Raw genomic sequence first — 18,726 nt, forward strand, 5'->3', positions numbered from 1 at the left:
ATAAATATAAATAATAAATCATCATCTACAACAACACAGCACACGATTAATAAAATAAAGAATATCTGAAGTGGAGAGAAATCTCGGGGGGAATTTTTGAGGGTTACACCAGTGGGTGGCCGTTTCAAATTGGAAGAAAACTTTGGATCCTTGCACGTGAGTGAGATCGGGATTAAAATATATTTCTATTTATCAATGTATTCTATGAATTTATTACATTTATTACATCCCAAGACAAATGCAGAATGTATTTTAAAGTGTTTTAGACGGTTAGATCGGAATTATGTACACGACTGAAACCGATATAAAGCAAATAAACTATAAAAACAAGCCAAGTACTTCAGCTATATTAACACTGTACTGGTTTGTAGGTGAATTTCTGTTCATTTAGTAGATAATTGTGTCTGTCTGTCTGTCTGTGAGGTCATTAGTATGTTTGCTGTGTGTGCAGAGATTAAATAACACACTGACACCATGAGTTGTCCTGGGAAAAGCAGCACAGAGCCCCATGTAGTGAAAGAGGAGGTAAATATTAACTAACATTGCACCTTCAATAATAAATACACTGATTTAAATGTTGATTCCCCCCCTGTTCAGCTTACACACACACACCCTGACACACCCACACATGCACATGTTCCTGTGTTCCTTTATAGGTTACAGCTACTGGACAGTGGGTGAAGCTTGAAAAGACCACGTACGTGGATCCGTCTGGAAACACCAGGTACAAATCACAGATGTAAACTTCCCTTGGATCACAAGTGACGCAGAGAGAGAAAAGATTTTACGCCGGTTTTATTGTAACCCAGTATGTGGTTGAAGTACATAACTAAAATCTGAAACTCGATTCGATTTCAAATTCAATTTCACTGTTTATAGAAAATGTGAAACTAAAGCATGCTGCATGCAGAAGATATTCAGTTCTTTCAGAAGTGTGTGTTCCAAGTGTGTTTCCGTTTCATTTCTCTAATAGTATGAATTACTGTTCCTATAAAAACACACAATTATACACTGTATGAACAAAAGTATTGGGACACCTGACTTTTCCAGCCATATGTTCTTCCCCAAACTGTTACCACAACATTTGGAGGCACACAAATTCGTATAGTGTGACTTTTCCCTTCACTTGTGGTGGAATGAACTTAGATGTCTGTACAGCAGAGTCCCTGATTATCTTCAAGCGACGGTTGAAGACCTTCCTCTTCCTGAAACACTTAAATTAGCACTTTCCAAGTTTGCTTTGTAGAATTCAAAAGTTATATTTCTATTAAGTTTGTAATGTTGCGTACCAGTGTAGATTAATTCACTGCTAAAGACTCAAAGCACTTTTTTTTTACGTCTCTCTGGATAAGGGCGTCTGCTAAATGCCGCAAATGCAAATGAAAGTCAAATGAAAACACTTCAGTAAAGCACAAATACACAAAAAAGCTATTTAAGTACAGTAACGTAATACATTTACTTAGTTACAGTCCACCACTGTTTATTCTAGAGCGGAAACATTTCTTCATTTTGTCTTAAAGTGAAACCAATTAAGAGCATAAAAACCTCAAATCTCTCAAAAAAAAATCTAAATCACTCTGAAGTTGAATAAAATCATATTTTTATTCTACACGTAAAAATGCTTTCCATTTAAGGTGGAAAAACAATCTATACACTAAAGATGAAACATGACGATGCCCCTGTGCACAAAGCCAGCTCCATAAATATATGCTTTAGATCAGTTGAGGTGGAAGATCTCCTGCTATAGAGCTCTGATCTCAACCCTATAGAACATGATGAATATGAACACTGACTGCACCCCCAGGCCTCCTCACCTTCTCACCTACATCACTACCTGACTTTAGTAACATCCTTGCAGCTGGATGAGCACAAATCTCCCTAAAATCTAATGCTGAGTGGAGGTTACTATAACAGCAAATGGCTCATGGTGTTGCTCTGTGGTGGTATCCAGTGGTGGATCAAGTGCAGCGTTCCTGACTTACATAAAACTCCTCCAATTACATTTCTACTCGAGTAACACGTCTGGCTCTTGAATGAAAAGTTAAAATAGTGATGTATAAGAAGTCTATAAGGAGAGAGCCTCCTCTCCTTATAGAGAATGTTTTTAATAAACTTTTTCATTGCAGAATCTGGGAGACGGTGAAGAGAACAACAAGACCAACCGACACTACTGTAGACGGTGAGCATGTCTGGTTTTAAAGCATTTTTCGGCTGCGTCATTTTTACCGACACATACTTTTTCAGTTTCGCAAAAACAGTTTAGATGTTTATAAAAAATTGTCCAGAAGTGTATTATTATCCTGTTGAGAACGAGTGCGTTAAAGACTTCTCTTAGTCTGGATGTCTATAATTACATCCTTCGCGGAAAATTCTACACTGTGGACGATGTTTAGCTTTGTTACTATGGTAACCGGCGTAATTAAATTGAAATTAAGTTGTAGGGAGTGATATTTAAGGTTATAAATAATGTATTACAACTTTAAATAAGATCCGGAGATAATAACGCGAGAACAGTGAATCGGGGGAAAGAACAGTATGTAAAATGTGACTCCAGTAAAAGTAAAAGTGTCTCTTTAAACTTTCAATTGAGTAAAAGTACAAAAGTTTTTGCCTTCAAATGTACTTGTGTCCAAAGTACTGTGACTTATTACAGCTATAATGTTCCTATGATCATTTTAGTTTCAAGACTTTTTACTTAATAAACTCAATTAATGCACAACATTCTATTAATAGAGTATTAATGAGTCACACACTGATTGATGTCTATTACAATTATCATGAGCCCAAAAAAAACAAACAATCGCTCAAATGAGGTCACGTGTGTTGTGGTGAGTTCGAGTCTGGAGTTTCTTCATCATTTATTCCTCTCTAAATGTTCTGCTTGATGTTGAACTGATGCTGAACTGTATGTTGGTGATCAGTAGATACACCAAGCGGCGATTTAAAACAGAGCACGCGCTCGATCCTGATTGGTGGATTGCTGCGTGTTTGACCAGTTACGTTTTTATCGGTAACGCCCGATTTCACTAAACGTAGTTGAGTCAGATATTTGACTTTGAAATTTTGTGAAGTTAAAGTAAACGTATAGAAAACGCACTGCATCGTAATAGGGGTCAATGATTGGAATTTCATTCGTTTATTAAGAATGTGTCTATAATAATTATCCATCAGGTGAAATTTGATTAAAGTGATCATTGCCGTTGATAAGCACTGATTAGATTTGTCGACCTCTTGACCCACGTGTGTTCTTGCAGGTGTTGGGATCATCGCCATCCTGAAGAGAACTCTGCATAAGGACTGTGTGGTGTTGGTGAAACAGTTCAGGCCACCGATGGGATGCTTCACTCTAGAGTTTCCTGCAGGTCTGAGATTTTAGATCTTTTTTCTGTTTGTTTGTTTTTTCTTGCAGCACTCATGATTGAAACGCGATTTCTGTAAAATGACACGTGTGTTTTCAGGTCTGATTGATGATAATGAGAACGCTGAGACGGCTGCATTGAGAGAGCTGAAGGAGGAGACGGGATACAAGGGCGAGGTGGTGGGAGTAACGCCAGGTACCACCGAGACTGGATTTCTTCATCTGGTGTCAAAAGTGTGGAAACACTGACTCGTTTATGGTTTTTGAGACACATGCATGTTTCTTGTGTTTCTATGCAACAAACTTTGTAGAAGAACTTGTGCAAGAAGGAGAGCAGGAGAGATGTTAGCAGACTGCCTCACCCACTCAGGTGCTCAGAAGCTTAATGGCTTGGGGTTGTTTTGAAGCAGGGAAGGTTGGAGACTTAAAGTGTAAGGAATATTGAACATTGCTACCGTTCTATACTTCAACACCATGTGATTCCGTCTGGACCAGAACCGACTTCACCATACAATAAGACGATGAGTTGAAGCGTAGGTCCGAGCTCTGCAAGCGTTATTTAGAGAGCATATAGTCATCTGGAGTGATATCTTTCATTGAATTGCTCTGGGATGAACTGGATTGTAGAACATCTTTGGCAAGTTTTACAGGAAACAATCTGTCCAGATGCTGAGAATGTAGAATGCAGAAAACTGTTATTCATGCTAAGGCTGGATTTCTCGTTGAAAATATAGTGGAACATCTGGACATTTATAGAGAAGTAAATCTTCATACTGTTACATGATCAGGTTTGTTGTATAGAAACAAAAGAAACATGGATGTGTCTCTCAAAAAACACTAGGTGTTTCCATATGTTTTACAGGCACCATATAGTAACCCCTTTTTCTCTCTCTTGGTCTGTCAGTCACGTGTCTGGATCCTGGCCTGTCAAACTGTAGCACACAAATCGTGATGGTCAACATCAACGGAGATGATATTGAAAATATAAACCCCACTCAGCAGCTCGGTAAGAGTCCAGTGTGTACTGTTCTTCCCTTCTTTATATGATATATAATTTAGTATAAAGTTTTACTCTTAACATCAGACTTTTTTAAAAGCTTGACTTACTCACTACTAATCACATTCTTTCTTTTTTTCTTTGTTTTTCAGGTGATGGAGGTAAAAAATTCCTGACTCTCATTTTTATTACATTTATAAATGCACAATTCCTTGGTTTTTGTTCCCCTTTTGGTTTTTGTTTTAACCATTCCCCCCCCACCCCACCCCTCCTTCCCAGAATTTGTCGACGTGATTCTTCTACCTTTAGATGAGTTTCAGAGGAAAATAGACGGTGAGTATCATTACTTTACTGTACCTACTCCAAAAGTGAATCACATTTCACATATTTTCATAAAAAAGTGCCAAAAATTAAGTAGTAGTGAACGTGTTGCCCAAGGGCCTACGTCCATGCGGTGGCCATTTTGTTTTTGTTTACAGCCACACAGCAGAAAGAAAACAACCATTATTATTACTTACACACAGTTTAATGGACACCATGTTTCCTTTCTAATTTCTATTGGTTTAAAATTTGACATAAATTTGGCATGCAGTCAAAGTAACTCTCTTCTGCCATTTGGGAGTAATTGGGGTTTGGGTTCTTGTCATTTAGGGACATTTGTGGTTTTATTTGTGTTAAGTGTGTGTGCAATGAATTTTTACAGAAACAGTCAAATCGCGGGGTGAAATTTTTTATCAAATAAAGTGCTTTGATTGGTCAGAAGGTGTTGGCGAATTTTTATAAATGTACTTCCAGCTGTAAGGCGCATATATTTTAGTGACCAATTTTACTGTCAGTAATCCACCTCTAGAGGCCGCTCTCGTACTGTCCAACGCAACCCGGAAAAACTATCGGTATATATTTTTTGCGGATAGCCGATAGTTACAGCAATCGGCCACTTGTGCCTTCAACCTCTAGTCAAGGGTTCAAATCTTTGAACAAATGTCCATTGTTAAAAGCGCGATTCAAATCGAAATTAAGTAACTAGGCTGGAGATAAAATCCCAAATTGTATTCTGGAATGGCTAATCCTTCAGAAACATGACATATAGCAAGTGGGTTCTAACATTATTAAATAAATGATTGAATAAATGATTTAATTGATTTCATTTATTATATATATTTGTAATAATTGTAACTAGATGAATGAATTGTTGAATTAATACTGTTTTATTTACAAATTACTGCGATGAACACACTGTGTCACGATACGCTTGTGATCGCACTCTGCTCCTTGTCGCTCTGCATCACGTTGTCGCACCTCACCATCCTGTTGTGGGTTATTTCTGAAATACTCATAAATAGACATCTGGTGTCACCCAGATGAGGATGGGCTTCAATTCTGAGTCTGGTTCCACTCAAGGTTTCTTCCTAATACCATCTGAGGGGAGTTTTTTCCTCAGCATGTCACCACTGGCTTGCTCATTAAGGATACATTTATAGGGACTTATTGATGATGCTAATGGGACAATGTGCATTATTAAAAGTGCTGTAATGATCACATGAAATGTGCTTATTTTCTCTATAGAGTTACTGAGGAAGGAGAAACTCGTCGTGGATTCCAAAGTGTACATTTACGCTATGGGAATGTCCCAAGCCTTCTTTAAACCCAACGAGCTCCCGGTGCTCAAACAGTGAGACGTTAAAGGCACGAATCCTCCCACAGTTATAAGCCGTACAGCACAAATAATACAAGTGTAAAAGCTGTCCATGAGCTGCTGAGAATGTTTCAACAGACCTCTAAAGTTTAACACATTACTTGAACATTCCTAACACTAACTGCACTGGGTACAAAGTAGTAAAGTCTATTAATAGTGATAAAAAAATGTATAAGAATAAAAATTTTTAGGACCAAATAAAAATGTCAAAATGGCTGATTTGTTATCCGCTGCTTCTGAGCTTGGGATGATAAAATCTGTATTGAGTTTATAGTACTGTTACATAGAAATGCAAAAAAAAAAAAAAAAAGTAAATTGTATTAACATTTGTCTGAAAGGTTGTTTTTGTCTTTTATTTATAATTTTTATGTGAAAAATCTTTTTTGTTCATTTCCCCCACCTGTAAAAAAAAAAAAAAAAAAAAAAAAAGTGGTCTGTACTCTCCAGGTGTTCCTGCTCAATTGGACGGTGAGGGTACTTTATTTGATTAACGCACATACCTCAGAAATCAGACAGAGGGCGCTATTACACAGGTTTTATTATTATTATTTTATTTTATTTTTTAATCAAGGTGCCGTCTCTCCCAAAAAAACAAAAAAAAAAAAAAGAAAGAAACATCAGGGTTGTTTTGAATTGTTGCTTTTAAAAAGATATATACAAAAAAAAGTGCAATAAAACAGCCTGCTTTGATTGTCAGGAAAAATATTAATTGCTGGGGGTGAACTAATTGTCGGGAAAAGAAATAATTATCAATAAAAAAATTATTGAATTCCGGAAAAAAGAATAGACATGGCAAAAGTATGATGTGTATATATGAATTATGCTTTAGACTGTTTACTAAGTTGGAGGAGGACCGCCCAGTGAAACACACACACACACACACACACACACACACAAGTACACACAAGTGCACAAGCGCACACACGCACACACGCATCCGGAAATAAACACACAAATGAAGGAGTCACAAGTACAGCAGCTCAGAGTTAGAAAATGTGCACCTCGGGGCAAAGACACTCCTGTTAGCTTCAGAAACACCTCATTGGATGAAACTCCTTGAAAACAATCTCCACATTTATTACTTCTTCCTCCACCGGTGAAGAGTCAGGAGTTTCTTCATCTCTTTAGAAGACCACCGCAGTGTTAATCATGGGGAGAAGAGGAGCAACACACACAGATCAAGATTTCAGTTTTGTCAGTCCTGTTGTCAAATACTTACTTTTCTTCTTCAACACGATATTTTGGGTGAGTCTGTTTCTGAATCTGTTCACTTGAGTAAATAAGTAATTCATCTCCAGTCTAGACTTTATCCCAGAGGGGCCTAAACCTGTCCACATGAAGGGCCAAAAAATCAAACCTGATTGAGTAAATGTTGTATTATATTCAAATAAATATAGCCATTGTTTCCTTTACTTATCATTTCATAATATTTAGAAACAAACACAAATCATGACTCTGTACTCTATTAAACTAGTGCAGTTTTATTATCAAAGTTTTCTAATTCAATAAGTTTATAGTAAAATGAAATCCTAGACCGTCCCATTTATAGTATAATAAAGTTTAATTCCTGATAAATGTGTCCAATCTATAAGCAATACATCCATGTGCTGGTAACATCAGTAACCTCTGATGATGAGAGACATGAAACTGGTCCTTATTTCACAAAAGCTTTTCCAAACCGAGCTGCTTTTCTGAGGCTTGTTCAAGTTCATCACACTGAAAGTCTGCACACAGAGGGTGGGAGTGGCAGAGTTATTTCAGCTTAACAATAGAACAACAAAAGTATATTAGAAATGAAAATCTTTGACAATTGCACCTTTTTTATTCGTTCTCTAAATCAAAGCTCAGCTCTCGGGTTCGGTCATCTCTTCTTTATACAATTTCACGTACGCTCTTATGTTTTCCACTGGAGATTATGAGTGTAATATTTGAGCACACATGAAAGAAATACTTAATGTGAAATTATGTGAGAAAATTCTACACGTTGGATAATTGGGTAACCCAGTGGTTAAGATGTTGGACTTCTGATCAGAAGGTTGTGAGTTTAAATCCCATCACCACTAAGCGGTCACTCTCGGGGTCCCTGAGCAAAGGTCTGAATGTTGTATGAATGAGATAAATGTAAGTCTCTCTGGATAACAGGCAAATGCCTTAAATGTAAGAAAAATGTGCCATTGTGTGATTTGTCTCATGTGGAAACTTTAAAAGCTTTAAGAAAATTTAATGGAAGTGCAAATGAATAAGAAAAAACAAAGCGTTCAGGTGTGAATATTTACATGCACCAGGGGTGACATTTACACCACTTTAGTGTGGAAAGTGTGGGTTTCTTTCACCTCCTGGTATAAAATGATTTAAGTAAACTTCAAAATGACAAATTATAGTTTTTCGCCTTTTAGCGTTATTTTTTATATTTTTGTTTTATCTTTAGTGTAAAAACGACGTTTTTAACACCTTTAATTGGAAATGTTTTCATTTGTTTTTACAGATTTTTTTTGTCATTTTTACCTTTTTTTTTTTTTACTTTTTGTGTGAATTTTTTCTTTCCTTTCTAATATAAATGTTCCTCCTCTAGTATATTTTTCACCTTTAGTGTAAAACGTGATTTTTCTTTTTCATCTACAGTATGTTATAAGTAAGACATGAATAATTCAGTTGTTTTTTATGCTCCTTTCCCACATAGACGACACGTGGTTTTATTTACCCAATATTTTTCACATGATCACATATGGCTTATAGAAACACAAGGGAAAATCATGATTGTCTGTGAAACGTGATTATTTCTTTCCCTCATAAACATAAACAATTTTTTCCCGCGCTTTGAACCCTGCGGCTTAAACAACGAAGCGGCTAATTTATGGATTTTTCCTGGGTTTTTCCCGGTTTTAAAGCCAAAAAACTGAGCCCCATAACATTAGACCAATGAAATTGCATAACGGGTTCAGGTGAACCAATAAAAATCTTTATATTAAACCAGACGCACCACATTATAAATATGGATGATGTTCCTCTGACGCTTGACCTGCCGCTCACTCACTAACTCCAGTTGCAACAGAAATCATATAAGCACAGACAGGTTTCCAAAACTCATGCTTTTTTATTTTTTATTGGCAACAGCGTTACGGGTTAGTCAAAGAAACTTAGAAATCAGCATCAGAAAATAATAAGGACATATTCCTCGGTCTTGCACACATGCAGTGGCGGCAGGCTATTCCCAAAATGCCGCTCTGCTCTTAAAGGAGCCACAACATATTTCACCTGTTACACCGTGTAACAGACATTGTCTTTCATTAAAGCCTGTGTAAAGTTCATTAGTTTCAGTGTGCGGCTTATACACAGGTGCAGCTTATTTATGTTCAAAATAAAAATCTTTGTCAAATTCAGTGCGGCTTATATGTGGGTGCGCTTAATAGTCTGGAAATTACGGTATTAAATAAAGCTTTAAAAAGGTTTTAGCTCAGAACGAACATCAGATATTCGATCTTATAAGTAATAATAATAGAATTAAAGCAACTCACAAACATGTTCTTCGATTGTTGCTTCGATTGTGATAAAATCCTAAAAGATTAAATTATTTCTGTCAGAAAACTTTTGGGTTGATCTTAGTTATGTTTATGAGAGGAAAAATATATGCTGTATTCGATATTGAATCATTATTAGTATAGAAAGAAGACTATAGTGTAGTCAGGTATTGATGTAGGTGAGATGAAGAAGTCTGGGGTGCAGTCAGTCTAAACAAAATAAAATCATCCCAAAGGTGTTCTGTAGGGATTGAGCTCTATAGCAGGCTACTCGAGATCTTCCACTCCGACCTATATAAATCATATCTTCATGAAGCTGGCTTTTGTGCACAGATGCATCGTCATGCTGGAACAGGTTTGGGTTCTTTGATCATTCTCACAATCTCTGCTGTTTCAAAGTAGGAAGTGGAACTTTACCTGTTTGACCATCAACAACAGCAGCTTGATACACACAGAGAAGCGTCCCAGTGCTGAGAAAATATAAACACTCTTGTAAAGCTGCTCGACCAATCGGATCAGTCGACTGGAACTACTAGTTTTATAATAAGAATGAACCGTGGCACCTTCCGGAGCAGCTCTACATTTAACTTGATTAATGTATGTGTAGAGCGCTTTTAACAATGTTAAACAAAGTCTCCAAGCAGCTTTACAGAGATCATGTAACGTTGTATAAAAGAAGGTTTAGTGTTTAAAGGTTTGTTCAATGTAATAAGTCTGTTTCTTCATGAGAACTCCCTGAGGTAGCATGAAGAAGAAACGTTGAGAGACTCAAACGGGAACCTCATCATCCTCATCTGGGTGACACAGAGTGTCCATTCTTCTATCATTTTTTAGGTAAACTGAAGGGGGAGAGAAAGAGAGAAGAAGGGTGACAGGAAGAGAGAAATAAGGATTATTGATCATCTATATTTAAAGAAGTAGATGGCGACCCTGCAAACTTCCCGAACCATCTAGAGATGTACCAGTGCCAAATGGATCCCACTTCATGTATAGTTTGGACACTGGATCTCCTTGAGTGTTTAAAGGCTCTGGCATGGAGAAGCTGGTGTTGGATCTGTAATGATCTCAAATGTTGAGCTATTTTATGAGTTGCTCAGTAGCTCCTAGTTTTATAACCACAAATGACTGAATAAGACTGTAGAAAGAACATCACTCATAATCTTACACTCCAGTGCTCATATTAGTTCATATTAGTTTAAAGACTATAAGGACACTTTAAAGACACTCTTGATGTCACCCAAATGAGGATGGGTTCCCCTTTTGAGTCTGGTTCCTCTCAAGGTTTTTTCCTCATAACATCTAAGGGAGTTTTTCCTTGTCACAGTCACCATGGCTGCTCATCAGGGATAAATAAGTTCAGCTTAACTCTGTAAAGCTGTAAAGCTGCTTTGAGGCAATGTATGTTGTGAAAAGCGCTGTAGAAATAAACTTGACATATTATAATCAATTAATTCAGGAGCAACTTTAACGGTGTGTTTGACAGTGAATGATTTATCTATTGCTGCCTGTTCAACATGTCAGTGCTTGTTATTGTAAGCCTCCGATGTCTCTTTGTGAATATATGCAGAGTATTCCAACAAACGCCCAACTTTTAGGAGGAATGCTGAAGTGGAACAGGGTGATATCAGGGAAAGATGAAGGTGTTTCACCCAGTTTATGCACTTTTACCTCAAACTGAGGTGTATTAAAGGATGCAGAATCAGAGAAATAGACACACAAAGAGACAAACGTATATAAAATCTCTGAGTCAAATGTAATGAATTAATCGAACTTTATTTGAGTTGTAACAAGGGAAAGAGAAGTTGCATGAAGGTATGTAGACTTTTCAGAAACATGGCAAGACTTAACTTGCTTAAGTCTAAAGGATTCTGAGTCATAAAGAAACCTCGCACTAAACAACTACAGAGCTCTCCAATCAAGTCCTAGCTAAAATTATTTGCTTCTAAATGTCTGTTGAAAAGAATTAGAAAGTATAGTTAGCAAGAACCAGGAAAATGGCAAAATAACTGCAGACCTAACTAATTATTATACATACAGTATCTCACAAAAGTGGCAACCAATAACAACAATTTTAGTATCTTCTCATTAGACAATTCTATAAAAATGAAACTTGGATATATTTTAGAGTAAATGTGCAGCTTAAATAGCAGTATAGATTTACTGTCCTCTGGAAAGATCTCAACATACAGCCATTATTGTCTAAATAACTGACAAAAAAGTCAGTACGCCCTCAGTGATAACATCTGCACGTAGGTGTAACGAGGCTACACGTCCTATTCATCATGTTCGTGTTTGTGTCTGCTTGACAGGACCATACAGAGGGGATTTGTGTATCTTGTATTAGAGCAGTTCAAATTTGGTGTTTTGAGTTCAATTCTCTCACACTACAGAGGATCGTGAGGATGGTTGAGAAGATCATTGAAGTCTCTCTCCCCTCTATTATGGACATTTAAACATTAGATTTGTATGAGATTCATTCAGCCACAAGGGTGTTAGTAAAGTCAGGTAGATATGTAGGTGAGGTGAGGAGGTCTGGGGTGCAGACAGCGTTCACATTCTTCATGTTCAGTAGGGTTGAAGTCAGAACTTTACAGAAGGAGATCTTCCACTCTGACCTAAAGCATATCTTTATTGAGCTGGCTTTGTACACATTGTCATGCTGGAACAGGTTTGGATTTTCTAGTTCAAGTGAAAATAAAATTTAGAGAAAATTTAGGTTCCTTTAGACTTCCTTCAGCATGACAGTTGACAACTTTATTTTTTATTTCTTTAAATTTTTGTTTCATCTTTAGTGTGAAAATAGTTTTTCATCTTTTCAACTTTTTTCATCATGTTCCACTTTTTTTTACATGTAGAATAAAAATATGATTTTATTCACTTTTAGAGTGATTTTCAATTCAAGTGGAAGATTTGAGTTTTTTTTAACCATTTTAATGATATTCTTATATTTTTGGCTTCACCTTTAGATGATTATGCACAAAAGTTTTTCCACCATTAATGTGAATTTTTTTTTTTTTATGTTCACCTTTAGGGTAAAATATGTGATTTGTTTTTCATCTGCAGCATTATGCACTTAATAGACTTATAATTATACCGTAATTTCCGGACTATTAAGCGCACCCATATATATGCCGCACCCACTAAATTTGACAAAGATTTTTATTTTGAACATAAATAAGCCGCACTGAAACTAATGAACTTTACACAGGCTTTAACTAAAGACAGTGTCTGTCACACGGTCTAACGGGTGAAATATGTTGTGGCTCCTTTAAGAGCAGAGCGGTATTTTGGGAATAGCCTGCCACCGCTTTTTTCCGGTATTTCTGCATGTGTGCAAGACCGAGGAATATGTCCTTATTATTTTCTGATGTTCATTTTAAACCCGTTACAACGGCTTGTATCTAAACAGTAGCCTACCAAGAAAGTAATTGTTCACTGTCTTCCTCCTTCCTTTCACAACTATTTCTCTCGGGAGTTTATCTTTTGGCATAGTCGTGCGTAAAAAAAAAACTTTTTTCTCCCGATGCCGTGCAGCTCAGAACACAGGTGAGGTGCGTTTTTTTTTTCGTTTCCTTCTTTGTTTAAGCCGCGGGGTTCGAAACGTGAGGGAAAAGCGGCTTATAGTCCGAAAAATACGGTAATTGCTTTTTTTACATATATATACTTGTCATGCTGGATCAGGTTTGAGTCTCCTAGTTGAAGTAAATGGGAAATTTCATGCTACCGCCTACAAAGACTTTACAATTGTGTGCATCCAAATTTGTGGTAACAGTTTGGGAAAGAAGCACTGGCTGGGAAAAGTCAGGTGTCCCAATACTTTTGTCCATGTAGTGTATGAAGAGATTTGTGTTTTGAAATATAGGAAGTAAAAGTCAAATGTAAAATCTGATTAAAGAACAATATAAAAGTATCAGAATAAAGTGTGTGAAATCAGCGTGATGTGTGTGAACATGCTTTGTCTTGTGTTCGGTGTGGATTTTCTCTCAGAGAGCTCGCTGTGAGGTTTCAATGAAATGAAAGCCGCAGTAATGTGATACTGTGGACCTGTAAGAGCGGCTTTGTACTCAGGAACCTGGATGAAGTGAAATGTGAAAACAATGAAAGTTGTCTTTTGCTACTTGAACATTTATGCAAAAAAAAAGCTTACTTTTGGAATAATCCAAAAGATCTGATAAACACATTTCACTAATTAAACACATTTTCTCCTTCAATAAAATTCTGTGAACCGCGTTATGATATTGTAACATACGTTGGATATGGAGTCTGCTTTTGTGTAATCTGTATATAGCGTGAACTTCATGCTCAGCATGAGCTACAGGAAATCGTCTGTTGGCTCGGACCACACGTTCCAGCCTTCGCTCCCCACGTGCATCAATGAGCCTCAGCCACCATGACCCTATCTCTGGTTCACCACTGTTGATAGATACTGACCACTGCAGACCAGGAACATTTTTGGAGATGCTCTGACCCAGTCGTCTAGACAACAAAATTTGTCAAACTTGCTCAAATCCTTATGCTTGCCCATTTTTCCTGTTTCTAACACGTCAACTTTAAGGACTAAAAGACTTCAGAACAATTTTGTAAGTCACTCTGGATAAGGGCTTCTGTCAAATGCCATAAATGTTAATGTCCTTCACATACACATTCACATTTGGTTCATGGTGTCACTGTGTAAGACAGAGGCTTTGTTTCAATCCAAACCAGCTTGGTCAGAGACTTGTCAAAGCTTGTACTCCCTCTATTTTTGATTTTGATTTTTTTTAAAGCTTTATCTCTGTTTTTTTACTTGCATATGTACATTGAAGCAAAACCGACCAAACACAAGTGTACCGAGTCTGTATTCTCCAGTATATGGTTTTGTATTAAAGCTGCTGCTTGAATGAATAGAGATCAACAGATTTCACTAATGGGAAGTTGAAGCTTCACCATTGGCATGTTTTAGTTCCACCATTAGGAAGTGGTAGCTCAGTGGGAAGTGGTAGCTCCACAATTGGAAAGTTGTAGCTGCACCATTAGGAAGTTTTTGCTGCACTATTAGGAAGTGGTAGCTAAGTGGGAGATGGTAGCTCCACCATTAGGAAGTGATAGCTCAGTGGGAAGTGGTAGCTCCACCATTAGGAAGTGGTAGCTCAGTGGGAAGTGATAGCTCCACAATTGGAAAGTTGTAGCTGCACCATTAGGAAGTTTTTGCTGCACTATTAGGAAGTGGTAGCTAAGTGGGAGGTGGTAGCTCCACCATTGGGAAGTGGTAGCTCAGTGGGAAGTGGTAGCTCCATCATTAGGAAGTGGTAGCTCAGTGGGAAGTGGTAGCTCCACAATTGGAAAGTTGTAGCTGCACCATTAGGAAGTTTTTGCTGCACTATTAGGAAGTGGTAGCTAAGTGGGAGGTGGTAGCTCCACCATTGGGAAGTGGTAGCTCAGTGGGAAGTGGTAGCTCCATCATTAGGAAGTGGTAGCTCAGTGGGAAGTGGTAGCTCCACCATTAGGAAGTGGTAGCTCAGTGGGAAGTGGTAGCTCCACCATTAGGAAGTGGTAGCTCAGTGGGAAGTGGTAGCTCCACAATTGGAAAGTTGTAGCTGCACCATTAGGAAGTTTTTGCTGCACTATTAGGAAGTGGTAGCTAAGTGGGAGATGGTAGCTCCACCATTAGGAAGTGATAGCTCAGTGGGAAGTGGTAGCTCCACCATTAAGAAGTGGTAGCTCAGTGGGAAGTGGTAGCTCCACAATTGGAAAGTTGTAGCTGCACCATTAGGAAGTTTTTGCTGCACTATTAGGAAGTGGTAGCTCAGTGGGAAGTGGTAGCTCCATCATTAGGAAGTGGTAGCTCAGTGGGAAGTGGTAGCTCCACCATTGGAAGTGGTAGCTCAGTGGGAAGTGGTAGCTCCACCATTAGGAAGTGGTAGCTCAGTGGGAAGTGGTAGCTCCACAATTGGAAAGTTGTAGCTGCACCATTAGGAAGTTTTTGCTGCACTATTAGGAAGTGGTAGCTAAGTGGGAGATGGTAGCTCCACCATTAGGAAGTGATAGCTCAGTGGGAAGTGGTAGCTCCACCATTAAGAAGTGGTAGCTCAGTGGGAAGTGGTAGCTCCACAATTGGAAAGTTGTAGCTGCACCATTAGGAAGTTTTTGCTGCACTATTAGGAGGTGGTAGCTCCACCATTAGGAAGTGGTAGCTCAGTGGGAAGTGGTAGCTCCATCATTAGGAAGTGGTAGCTCAGTGGGAAGTGGTAGCTCCACCATTAGGAAGTGGTAGCTCAGTGGGAAGTGGTAGCTCCACCATTAGGAAGTGATAGCTCAGTGGGAGTGGTAGCTCCACCATAAGAAGTGGATAGATGGAACAACTGTAAGTCATTCTGAATTAGGTTGTCTACCACAAGCAATTAATGTAAATGTGATTGTGTTCAAATGGTTTGTTTTAAGTTCATGCATATTCAGTAATCCTTCAACTGCTGGCAATTGATGTTACACAAAAGTGTTACACAAAAATGCAAATCTGGTCTTATTACATTGAAGTCCTGTCACAGCACTGGGGTACAGGGTCTTTTCAAAATATTTATTCAACACTGCCTTTTTCATGGTGCAGAAATTTTAACGACAGACATCTGACAGACATCTATTTCCTTTCTCTTTCAATCTTCCATTAGATCATCTCAGTGGTGCTGATGTCCATTGGTGTGTACGCCAGAATAAGTAAACATGGTGAGACGATTTTCCCAGTCCCTGTTTCAGTGTTTGTCCATTTTTGTATATGTTTCAGACTGTGTCAAATGAGTCTAAGATACAACCATCTCATTTTTGTGTATAGACATGGCACTGGCCTGTTTGACAGTGGATCCCTCCCTTCTGCTGCTGATCGTTGGAGTTTTCATGTTTTTTCTCACGTTCTGCGGCTGTGTGGGTTCTCTCCGGGAGAACATCTGCCTCCTGCAGACGGTCAGTTTTAAAACCTGTGCAAAACAGATTCAGCAACTGGTCTCAACTGACTTTAATTTTACATCTTCATTACAGAATATGCGCATTCTATAGAATATAAAAATACATTGGATGGATAAATGTATGCATGAAAGACGGATGGGCAGACAGATCAATAGATGGAGGGACAGACACATGAATGCATGAGACACCTTCAATAATTCCAACCAACACAAATGGAAGCAAAATATGAATAATAATGCTTGGATAGAAGGATAAAGGAGAGATGAAAAGGCAGATGGTTGGATGGATGGATAAGTAGATAAACAGACAGTTGTATGGATGGATGGATAGATGGATGGATAAACAGGCAGGTGGAGAAACTGAATGGATGGACAGGAATGGATGAATGAATGGATTGATGGACAAATAGTTCAACAGAAATTCATCAAACTTTTTCAACCCCAGAAATGAAGCAAAAACATTAAAAATAGATAAATAGACGAAGGGACAGACAGACAGACATCCATAAAACTACCAGTGTAAATCAAAACATTAGAAATAAGTCCTTTCGCAATAAAATAAACTATGTGTCTGTGTTATGTCGCAGATGTTACATCTAAATGTTTAAATAACCTGTAAAAGTTTTAGAGAGAAAAAAGACACAGCTTTTAAAGGTGAAAATCCTGTGTGAACATCAGTTCTGTCTGCCCATAAAACGTTTGTTTTTGCCCACAGTTCTGCATCTGCTTGACAATCATCTTTTTACTACAGTTGGTTGCTGGAATTTTAGGGTTCGTCTTTGCAGACAAGGTAAATTTCACTTTAAAAATCTTATATATATATATATATATATATATATATATATATATATATATATATATATATATATATATTAATAACTTAATAAAAAAAAAAACATTGACTTAAAAAATAAATATAAAAGTAAATATATTTCTAAAGGTACTATTGACATGAAATCTTTAGTAGATGTTGATAACAACCCATGCAGTCCACACATACAAAGAAATCAAACCATACATGTCCATAAATGATAATGTGAAATGACACCAGGAAAAAGTATTGCAAAACATTTGGACAAGCCTGTGAAATTCTGGGAGCACACAGTCTGGTCAGATGAGACAAAAAAATTTTACTCTTTGGATGCCATAATACACACCATGTCTGGACATATGGCACTGCACATCACCCCCAAAACCCCATACCAAAGTAAAGTTTGGAGGTGAGAACATTATGGTGTGGGGCTGCTTTTCAGCCAACTTTATATAATTGAAGGAAGTATGAATGAAAAAAAATGTACTTGATAAAAATCTGCTGCCATTTACCAGGATGATGAAGATGAAACAAGGGTGGACATTTCAGCAAGTTAAAGATCCCAAACACACAGAAACTCTCAGTTGGTTTCAGAAAAAGAAAATAAAACTGCTAGAACAGCCCAGCCATTCATCTGACTCGAATCCTATTAAAAATCTATAGAATGAACTAAAGATCAGAGTTCATAGAAGAGGAAACAGAACCTACAAGATTTGATGAGGATTTGTGTAAAAGATTGGGCCAAAATCACACCTGAGCTATGAGTGCAACTAATTTGCCCATTTAGGAGGCATCTTGAAGCCGTCATTACTAACAAAGGCTTTGATTAAATACAACTTAAGTATTAAATACATCGTGTTCAATACTTTTTCACCGTGACATTTCACACTATTACACTATATATATACCAATATTAAGTGTAATAATCAGTCAGTCATCTTTATCCTCTGAACCCAACAGTCTAATTTAGTTGTCTTTTTTTTGTATCTTGTTTAATTTGATCACATCTCAAAAAACGTCATTTACACGTAGCCATTATATTATATTGTTTCCATATTTTTGTGGCTACACCCCCTTAAATCGAGCACCATGATATCTAAGACGCCATGTAGATCTTTAGCGTCATGACATGCATTCTCTGAACAAATACGATGCATTCAAATACACTACATGAACAAAAGGTTCTGGACAACCCAATTTGCTGTTATAATAACTTCCACTTTTCTGGGAAGATGTTCCACTAGACATTGGGGAGTTCTTGTGGAGATTTGTGTTCATCCAGCTTCAAAAGTGACTGATGTAGGTGAGGTGAGGAGGCCTGGAGTGCAGTCAGTTTTCTAGTTCAGCCCAAAGCTGATCAGGTCAGAGCTTTATAGCAGGGCCGTCATGGAGCTGGCATTGTGCATTGTGG

At 37.7% G+C, this 18,726-nt stretch overlaps 2 protein-coding genes across 2 annotated transcripts in view; both read left to right on the forward strand.

Moving 5' to 3' along the window:
• The first annotated feature begins 18 nt into the window (after positions 1-18).
• Positions 19-6,388, forward strand: nudt5 (nudix (nucleoside diphosphate linked moiety X)-type motif 5). The gene is made up of 10 exons (XM_046872757.1): positions 19-156; positions 452-525; positions 657-724; positions 2,127-2,179; positions 3,255-3,362; positions 3,459-3,554; positions 4,263-4,364; positions 4,508-4,516; positions 4,635-4,688; positions 5,922-6,388. Exons 2-10 carry the CDS (start codon positions 475-477, stop codon positions 6,029-6,031), a joined length of 651 nt encoding a protein of 216 aa, XP_046728713.1. The 5' UTR covers positions 19-156; positions 452-474; the 3' UTR covers positions 6,032-6,388.
• Positions 6,389-6,975: 587 nt separating this feature from the next.
• Positions 6,976-18,726, forward strand: part of tspan33a (tetraspanin 33a) — a 15,208-nt gene continuing 3,457 nt past the window's right edge. Inside the window, exons 1-4 of the mRNA XM_046873512.1 lie at positions 6,976-7,296; positions 16,214-16,268; positions 16,375-16,502; positions 17,220-17,294. Of these exons, the coding sequence (XP_046729468.1) occupies positions 7,201-7,296; positions 16,214-16,268; positions 16,375-16,502; positions 17,220-17,294 (354 nt within the window). The 5' untranslated portion in view covers positions 6,976-7,200. The remainder of the gene's footprint in view (positions 7,297-16,213; positions 16,269-16,374; positions 16,503-17,219; positions 17,295-18,726) is intronic.

Source organism: Silurus meridionalis, chromosome 18 (assembly GCF_014805685.1).
Source record: "Silurus meridionalis isolate SWU-2019-XX chromosome 18, ASM1480568v1, whole genome shotgun sequence".
Lineage (NCBI taxonomy): Eukaryota > Metazoa > Chordata > Actinopteri > Siluriformes > Siluridae > Silurus > Silurus meridionalis.

Coding starts and splice junctions, on each gene's coding strand:
- nudt5 (XM_046872757.1), top strand. CDS start 475: ATGAGTTGTCCTGGGAAAAGCAGCACAGAGCCCCATGTAGTGAAAGAG. Junction 2,180..3,254: donor AACCGACACTACTGTAGACG/GTGAGCATGTCT, acceptor GTGTTCTTGCAG/GTGTTGGGATCATCGCCATC. Junction 4,689..5,921: donor GTTTCAGAGGAAAATAGACG/GTGAGTATCATT, acceptor TTTTCTCTATAG/AGTTACTGAGGAAGGAGAAA.